This window comes from Empidonax traillii, unplaced genomic scaffold (assembly GCF_003031625.1).
Source record: "Empidonax traillii isolate 1590-97213 ecotype Southwest subspecies unplaced genomic scaffold, ASM303162v1 scaffold1515:size97631, whole genome shotgun sequence".
NCBI classification, from domain to species: domain Eukaryota; kingdom Metazoa; phylum Chordata; class Aves; order Passeriformes; family Tyrannidae; genus Empidonax; species Empidonax traillii.
The window spans coordinates 17,345-26,809 of record NW_020956708.1 but is presented as its reverse complement, the minus strand read 5'-3'; the positions used below and the strand labels follow the sequence as shown (position 1 = coordinate 26,809).

Below are 9,465 nucleotides of genomic sequence, written 5' to 3'. Positions count from 1 at the left end.
CTATGAGGATTAGTTCTCTTAAACACTTTCTGTGCAAGAGCAGAGAGACTAATACCATGACTCTCACAGAGGGTTATTTTTACATAATTATTTGTCCAACCCCTCAGTAACATGATATCAGGAAACAAGAATGATAATATGACACTGTGCTAAGTGAACTCTAATGAAGAAACTAAGAGGACTGTGTTGGGATTAGAAACTTGATACAGTCTTTTCCTTTGTCCCTGAAGCATGTTTTCCAGAAGATAGACGTGTTGGATTTTTCTAGCAGTAAGATACATGATTTACTGGGGACTCAGGATTGCCATGTTTCAGAGAAATAAAATGTGTGATAGGTTGGAAAGGAAAGACAAGGAAAGAGGGTGCACAGAGACACAGCAGGAGATAGCCCAACCCTGCAACTGCAGGGCTTCTCCCTGCCTCAGTGCTAGCATCTCTCCTGCACTGATTTTTAGGAACATACTTGGACTTCAGCGGAAATCAGCCAGGAAAATATTGCAAGATAAATAGTCTGGAGTTATATGCAGCTGTCATTTGTGGAACACAAATTTGCTCAGTCTTTTCTGCCTTAGCTCACATTTTAATTGTGAGGCTAAAGCATGGGATACAGCCTGCTTATCTCAGGCATCTCATTTATGTCCAAGTGTAAGATGCCGGATGGGTTAGTCCTTTTGAAGTAGATCCGCAAGTTTCCATCCCAGGGTGATGGAAAAGTGAGTTTCTCCTGGCAGCCTCCACCAGGAGGGCTTTGGGCACTCTCCTGTTCTTGGAGGAGCAGGAATCCCTTCTGGAGGTTATTGTGGAGGCTTTCATAGGAAATTACCTTTGTCTCATGTAGGGGAGCGAGGTTTGTGATCTGGGAGCATCTATCTGCTGGATACATGGCAGTTAAATGTTCAAGCTGGATTGTTGTGTCTCACTTGAAGTGTTTATGACTTCCAGTTCCTTCCCAGTGACAGGTTCTGTCAGAGATACCTAATGATGGGGAGCCTTGCTCTGCACCATAGGTGGGGTATGAGCTGCAACCTGGAACAACGTGGGGGTTTTCTCTATAATGTGTTTTAGACAACACAAGTGCTTTCCATAGGAAAAGTTGTCTGGTCTGTGCTTTGTGTTGACATGTTTGGATTAATGCTGCACCTCATTTCAGCACGGGGTGGTGGAGGATGAACAAGGCATGTGTATTAAGAGGTATTTCTGCTCTTGTTTCTGTTTCCCAGGGATATGAAGCTGGATGGTGGACGCCAGTGTCATTCTACTGGAGTGTGTCTGAAAGAGATAATTGGTCTTGAAGGTGTGGAGCTTGGAGCAGATGGGAAGGTGGGGATGCTTCAGTTCCTACTCCCTTTAATTTTATGTTATAAGGCCAAAAATGGCTTAACTAATAACAAGCAGAAATATAAATTATAACTAGCGGTGTAACATAGTAGTTAAAGCACAGTATGTGCAACTGTAAATAAGCTCAGCAAAAATTTATGAGGACTGCCAAAGCTGTCAATGCAAACAACTCTGTATCCTTTAAGAAATTTGCCTCTGGCAATATCTAAATCTCCAGAGCCTTACTGAATTACACAGCCCTCCCCTGGCTCTAGCAGGAGGTATCACTGCAAAGTATATTGTAAGGAGTTTGAAAATAATTTCTGGTAAGAGTTGTAAGCTGCAATTCTGTTTGCTTTCAATTGTATTTAATAACATTTTGCTTAACAATATGTTTTTCCATAGAGCAGGAAAATAGCAGCATGAATCTGATGAGTCTTTCAAAATCCAAGAGTTCATTCACTTGAATAGAATAAGCATTTATGAATCTTTAGGGAAGTGATCCATTTTAAAGAAATATATAGTGGAGAGACAGTTTTAATCATAAAAGAAAACAGTTCTTGCTGAAAGCGTGATTTGCTTTCTACAGTTCAGTTTACCCAGTCTGCTGTCATATATGCATTTAAAGACCCTAAGTCAATGCTGCTACACATAGTGTGCTCACCTAACCAGGTATCAGGCCAGACCACAGGCTGTAAATTCCTGAGGACAATCTGTCTGCTTTTAAATAAATGAAAGCTCACATATTTTATTTGATACCTGTTCTGACCTCCTCATAAACCAGTCTAGAGTCTGAGACTAATTTTTTTTCTTCAATACAATGTTATTTTTGGAAAATAAGCAGACGAGAAGCAAGGCATAGCCTATTCCTGGCCAAGAGTACAAACAGAGAATCAGTGCACTCTAAAAATAATTTTGTCACAAGTTACTCATTCACACTTACTCCATGTTTGGAGGTAGTAAATGATCTCCTACAACCATTGCTGTGAACTGGAGCTCACTTGTTACACCGATAAGACTCTACTAGATGAAATCCTGAAGAAGAAAAATAGAAGAGAAAGTCCTTCAGTTTAGCAGCTTTTAAGTGATCTGCCTCTGGCAGCTGTGTGCTGAGGGACCCGTATAGATGATGCTAGTTCAGTAAAGAAGCAGCTGAAATCTGCTACAGAGAAGGCCCACTGAAAAAAACATGACCAAACTGACATATTTTTAAATCTGACCCTTGAGTAGGATTTTGTAAATCCAGTGTATTAGAGCTTGTGTGTGTGTGTTTGTTTTGCTGAAGAATTAATGCCTTTGCAAAAGCATTTTTTGCATGGATAAACTGACTGCACTGAAGCAAATGTAGGTGACTGGTGTTTATTCATCTGTGCCTAACTACTAAATCCAGAAAATCCTCCATTAATTTGGCTTCTCCTGCTTCAAATTGGAATGCACCGAAGGCATCCCACTGCAGCTGAGCTGGGCTGAAAGTAACTGTCTGTCCATTCTGACTCTTTTTTAGACGGTTTCTTATACACAGTTCCTATTTCCCACCAATGCTCTGGCAACGCGGAGAAACACGATAGATTCCACCTCATCTTTCTCCCAGTTTCGCAATGCAAGCCATCGTAGCCTTTCTTTAGGAAGAGCTAACAGCACCCAGGGGAGCATTGATGCAGGTAACTTCTCAAGAAGCTTGTTTCAATATCCATGGGCACACTGATGATAGGCAGTTATTGTGAAGGATGGGCACGTGTCTTAGTACCCCTTTTAACTTTAATTAAGGAAAATACAGTCTCATGTGGTGTGTGGAACACAGTTCATTCCATATTTGTTTTTAGCAAAGCTTGCTTATGTGTGATGGAAAGTTAAGTAAACAAGCATGTTGGTTGTATTGACAGCCCCTGATGGCACTCAGAGTGCCTTCTCCTGTCATCGCCCTTGTTTGTTCCTCCTGCATCAGTCTTATCATTACCCGCCTTCACTATGGAAAATTTACAGTGGCAACACAGTAGTCATAAGCTGAAGGTGTGAATTCCACTTGTGACCTTTATTAGGCTGGAATGGGCTGTGCTTACAAAGCTGGACACAAAGCATAAGCCAAAGCACTATATGCTTAAGATATTTTGGCATGATAAATGAAACAAATCAAAACATTCGCATAAACGGATGAAAACTTGTTGCCAGGAATAAAAGTCATTGTGGAGCTTTATATAATTTTGCTGTTCTCTAAGCCCTGAGTTCACATTTACCAGGTAATTCAAAAGCTGTATGCCCTCTATATCTTTTCAAATCACATTAGTATAGAAATATTCAGAGTTTTCAGTATTTAGAGCAATTTTTCATCTCTGTCAGAAATCTTGAACAAAGACAGCATTGTGCAATATCTGTGAACTCGTTTACCACTTCTGTTAAGTCTAGAGTTTTTTGAGGCAATGAATTAATTTCTTATGTTTACTGTTGTTTTATAGGTAGCGACCTGGGAGACTTTGTTGAATATGACCCAAATCTTTTAGATGATCCCCAATGGCCATGTGGCAAACATAAGCGGGTTTTAATATTTCCTTCATATATGGTAAGTGATTTAGTGTAGCACAGAAAAATTTTGGTAACAAAACTTTGAAGGTTGACGTTGCATTTGGCTGTATTTTAAGAAGATTATTATTATTTTTAATCTAGTAATAACAGCTGTTTGGAATGCTTTGTTCTAAATGACAGTTACCAGGACATGTTAAAACAAACTCGTGGAGGTATTACAAAAGTAAACGCTTTTATTACCACTGTATTTCATAAACGCTTTAGATGAAAGGCTTGTTCAAACAATGCGTTCATTCTCTCGCATTCAGAGGAACATTTATACTTCCTCGAATTGGCTTCTATTACAAAATAGGAGGATGCCCATTGGGGTTTCTCTGAAGTCATGAAGCTGCACTGTGTTTTGATGCTTATCATTCACTCCTCCGAACAGCTTTTTTTCCCAGGTATTAATTTCACCATGGGATAGTCCTTCCTTTAAATTGTAGCAATTACGAGTAGAGCCTGTATATTTCTCACTATATTCAAACCTTTAACAATACAGACATGTAACTGTTCCTTGCTCTGTGCTCTAATTCTGTGTTTTCTGTGGTGAGAGACTTCTGTAGCCTTTTCTTGGTTGCACCACATCTGTAGGCTTTGGCGTGCTATTTTGGCAGGACTGCTGAAAGATGCAGTGCAGTCATACACATGGGAGCACGTATCTGTCTGGATTATCCAGAGTAGTAGTAGGCAGTAGAGAAAAGATTCTTTTTTTTTCCCCCTGAAGCACTGACCTAGTACTCTTATCGCCATACAAATTTGCTTTGAAACACTTAGATCTAAAGCATTGTCCACGTTCTTGCTTAACTTGGAGCAGAGGATATAAGAAATTACTAATGTATGTAGATGCAGTCTTTGTATGTTGTCATCTGCCCTCCACCGTGGGGGTAATTTTGCTCTTGGGTGCTCTTTCTTTGAAATGAAATTTAAGTGTTTCATGTAGATTGAAGATTATCTCTTTGCTAGCAGGAGCATTCTGCCTGTTGTACACAGAGGCTTAACTGAGCTCTAAGGCTGTGTTTATCCTAGATTTCCAAATGGGAAGTCCAGAATGTCCTCTGCTTACTTTTAGCCAGCTTTCCTTTAAGTGTTGGCAAGTTATTTTTTGTCTGGCAACCCACAAAGTGACAACCTTTTATGGCAGCTACATCTGTGTGTGGAAATATTTGTCACATTTTGATGTGGTTACTGTCACAGACAGGGAACTGTCTTCCATCAAAGAGAAAGACATTGTTAGCCAACGTCCAAAATGAACATAGCTCTAGCAGTCGTGGTTCTGTTTCTGACCTTCCTCAAACTGCTAATGTGCACCAGGCAGTATGAGTCTTGTAGGATCACCTGGGATCTTTGATCCCTTTTCAACTTGGTGTTGTGATGGACGTGGTTGGGTGAGTCAAAATAGGGCAGCCATGATAACATCCTACGGGGGAGGTTTCCACCCAGGAGTGGTTGTTCAATACCCTTCTTCTCCATTTGCTGGTTGACTATAGCATTTTGAGGTCTCTATTTGCACTTTTATTGCAAAATGAAGCTGACAAGGAATTTTCATTGTGACAGAGGTATGGTTAAATACTTTAAAGGTGAAAAATGGACTTCAAGGGTAATTGTTTATCTAGAATATATATGCATTGACAGAGAACTCCCTGCTTTTTCTTTTTCTCTAGGTGTTAATTAGTGCTGTTCCAAAAAACTGTCTTATTTGACATTCTGGGGAGGGGGGGTTGCCCAAATTTGCCTTCCAGACATCACTTCTTGAGCGCTACCTGAGGGTCCCTGCACTCCTATCTCCCTCTCTGAAGGCTGGCACTAATCTAAAAAGGGGCTGAAAGGCATTAAGTGAAGTGTTTCTTTTGTTAGTGGGAATCACGGGAATGTGCCAAGAGCTCTCTTGTTCTAGGATATCGCCTGCCTGCCTGTTGTTAAAGCAGCAAAGCTGTGATGCCACATAGGAACTTCACAGCTTTGCAAGAAGCTAAAAAGTGGGTGGTTGTTCTTCAGTGTTCAGCTGAAAGATTTCACGAGCAGCTGGTGCTTCCTTCATCCAAGAAAAGGGAGAAAAGGTGTGTCCCGTGAGTTTGCAGGTTAAATAGGATTTTTCAACTTAGGCAAGGAGGACTTGTGCATAAAGCTGGTGAATGTAAGGCCGTACTGGCTACATAGGAGACTTTACTCACATCCATTTTAGACTTTCCTGACTCAACTGGCATTCCCTCCCCCTGCAGTTCACATCAGTGTTAGCAGCAATTTCGAGTAATTTTCTTCCCCAAATATAAAAATCAGCGTATGCTGCAATTAAAGCAAATTGCAGCGTGGGGCCACCGAGAAACCCATGGTTTTTTCCTGACCATGTGCAGCCACTGTGGTAGTGACAGACCTCAGCCAAATGACCGCAGAGCTGTAGAGCTAAACAGAGAGAGACTGAGAGCAGCGTCTGGTCCCGAGCAGAACACAGCTGTAATTACTGCCTCTCTCAAGCGCCAGAGCAGCTGAGGGCGGCTCTGATGTCAGCGCCCAACATTTTGTTGTGCGTGGAGAGCTGCAGCTTGTAATTAAAGTTTCGTTACTTGGCCAGGATTTAGCATTAATGCTTGACAGCTGCAAGCTTGTAGATACTCCCCTCACCCCTCCTTATGGATGTCAGAGTAATTAATGTGGGGAAGGTGTGCAAGAGGAGTGGATGCTGGGCTGCGGCACTGACTGCGGGATAGAACTGCGTGCACTGATATTACTCTCCTGAGCCTTGCTCATGCTTTGCAGGCCAGGATTTCTCTGCTGGGAAAGCTCTGTTGAGGTCTGTGTGAATGCTGCATCAGTAAACACTGCAGACTTTATCCTGAGGCGTAAGAAGGACAAAATGTGTGGTCCGGCATGAATTTTACTCGGAAATTTGTTCAACTGGCTCTCAATGTGCTCCATTTTTGTGGAGCCCAAGTTTATCATCACTGACATTGACTTTAGAGTCTTTTAATTTTACTGAGTTGAATTAGTCCTGACTTGCAGAGTAGCTTTAACTGCAAGTCCTCAGCTGTTTTCAAGGAGGAATTGTGCTTCCTCCTTGAAGATAGCTGTGGGGAAGAAGATGTGCTTAGAGTTTGGTCTTTTTTTTTTTTTTTTTTGGTAGTGAAGTTCCTGGCTTGAAAATATATACACTTCCCTGTTGCATTTCTAAAAGTAATACCCACAAACTGCCTCTTGGGACAATTCTAAAAGTATTCTTCATTGCTTTCCCAATATGAACTCTACAGCTTCTATTAATTGTATTAGTTGTATTTAAACTCTGGTCTACACTGAAGATATTATTTAATTTTGTGTTGTCTTTGTAGGAGAGTCTGCAATGTCTGCCACAATATAAACAGTAAGAGGTAGAAAAATTTCATTCTAAGGGGTGGGGGGGAAGAGGGAAGCATCATGTCATGGTTAACAGATGTCTTCCTGGCTGATACTGCTAAAAAGGAATTCTTTCAGATCCTTAAATCTCTCTAGAACAGGAACTTTATCTACCAGACAGAGCAGTAATTTCTTTCCTAGAATATCATGTTGACTAGGAAACATACAGACTCATCAATGTCTCCCTGGTCTCCCCGCATTCTTTCCAGCAGAAACTCCTCCTATGCAGAAGTAGAAAACTCACTGTCAACAGTCCTGCTTTTGTTGGTAACACAGAAACACAGGAGCATGTCAACTGGCCACTGTGCGCTGCCAAAACTTGCAGCAAAAGAAGAAAAGCCCAGATGAGTTGCACCTTGACTTGGAGTGATCCTTCTGTAATACCATCCCTGAAATATCTATCTGTGCCCAAGGGATAGATTTGGAACTAGGCTTGGATACTAAACTACAATTTCAGTGTATTGTTTTAATTATATAAAAATAAATTGACATCTCTACACCAGTAATAAAAAAGGATGTCACAGAAGCCTGCAGTGCTGTCTGTCAGCCTGCATTTGCTAGGTACTGCACTAGCATCAAGCACAGCCGGGCTGTGTTATTAGATATTAGTCCTCCAGTGTGACTTTAAAATTAGAACTGCTTGCTGCCCTGGCCATTTGGTCTAACAAAAGCCCTGCATGATGACATAATGCATTAGGTCTCTCACTCCCCCGTTCTGTCTTTCACAAGGAGCATCAAGGTCAGGAGGACTCCACTACAGCCAATGTCCTTCAGTGCTGTCACCCTATTCTTCGAGCCACTTCCGTAGTTGTAAATAAAGTATCTCCAGACTGATTTTTTATCAGCTGCTGACCTTGTACCCAAAAGTCTCAGGGAGTAGAGTATTGCAGTGGTGGTAGATAATCATGTTTAAACCCTGTGCTCTGTGCATTTGATGCTATATCTGTCTGAGACTCCAATAAACAACTATTTTGTGGCAATGACACACTGTATTAATTGAGAATAATTCCAGTGTGTTAACAAAATAAAATAAACTGGCATCCTTTCATGTAGTTAATTTCAAAGAGGCAGTTTTAAGATTATTTGCTTTGTGAAATTTGAAATCTTTCGATTTAAGATCCTTGAATGCTAGTAACTTTCTAACAACAGAAACATCTTATTTTAGTCTATCTTTAATTATAATAAGCAGTCTGTCCCATTTTCTATCACAGTTTTAAGCCTGTGCTCTATCAGTATTTTCTATATATATGCATCTTCAGCATAAGTATATGAATTAGGTTACTGACAGTTAATAGGTACATAGCTGGTCATCTATGGTGTGCATTAAAGTAGCCAGGCAGTGCATAGTCACTGACTTCTTTTCACTTCTTTTTGGCTGAGAAGTTACCACTGACCTACCAAAAGTCTGTTTCAGGTATCATTCTTCTATCTACTCTCTGTGAAGTAAATTTGTCAGGGGCACGCAGTACCGACAGCTGACGAGAGCCTGTCATATATCTTTCATTTTATTCACCTATTTTGTTCTGGTTTTATCCTTCTTAAGCAGGAGGTAGAGGCATCCAAGGCTAGATCATCTTTTACTGGTTGTGTGCCAAAGTAGGATTTATTTTCAACAATATTTCATCCTGCCAGTCTTTCCAGCCATTTCAGGCATCCTCTCTCCTCTCATATTTATGAAACTATATATACAGCTTTCCTATGAGAAAGCAGCTGCTTGAAAATGCTTGTGAATAACACACAAGCTAAGCTCCAAGTTCAAAACTGCCAGCCCTGCAAAAAGTGTGCAGAGTACAGACTTGGGCTGAAGCGTTCATCATGCTGTCCAGGCATCTGTCAGCTACCATATATCAAGGTTTTCATTAGTCTTGTGCAATTTCCATCACCAAACTAAAATATACATACACAGATTTGTATACAGAGAATGTGAACAGAGTTCATGAATGAGTATTGCTGAATACTGAACTGAAGTGTGTTTTGTGCTAATAAGCTGTGAGAAACAAGACAGACGGTTGTGGATGACAGAATTTGGAAACATTGGAGATTACAGTATGAGAGAGACAGTGTGGTAATTCCCAGTGCGTTGCTCTTGTGTCTAACAGCTCTGAGAGTACAGAGTGCTTGACTGGTAGGGAATAATATTATGTATAAGAAAGCATGTTTGGATTAAAAAAAAAAAAAAAAAAAAAAAAAAAAAAAAAAAAA

The 9,465-nt window shown here is 40.6% G+C and overlaps 1 protein-coding gene across 1 annotated transcript in view; it reads left to right on the top strand.

The window, feature by feature from the left end:
- The window catches only part of CABLES1 (Cdk5 and Abl enzyme substrate 1), a 76,289-nt gene that overhangs the window by 57,342 nt on the left and 9,482 nt on the right, over window positions 1-9,465 (top strand). Inside the window, exons 5-7 of the mRNA XM_027907655.1 lie at window positions 1,221-1,320; window positions 2,822-2,978; window positions 3,771-3,874. Coding sequence (XP_027763456.1) covers window positions 1,221-1,320; window positions 2,822-2,978; window positions 3,771-3,874 — 361 coding nt within the window. The remainder of the gene's footprint in view (window positions 1-1,220; window positions 1,321-2,821; window positions 2,979-3,770; window positions 3,875-9,465) is intronic.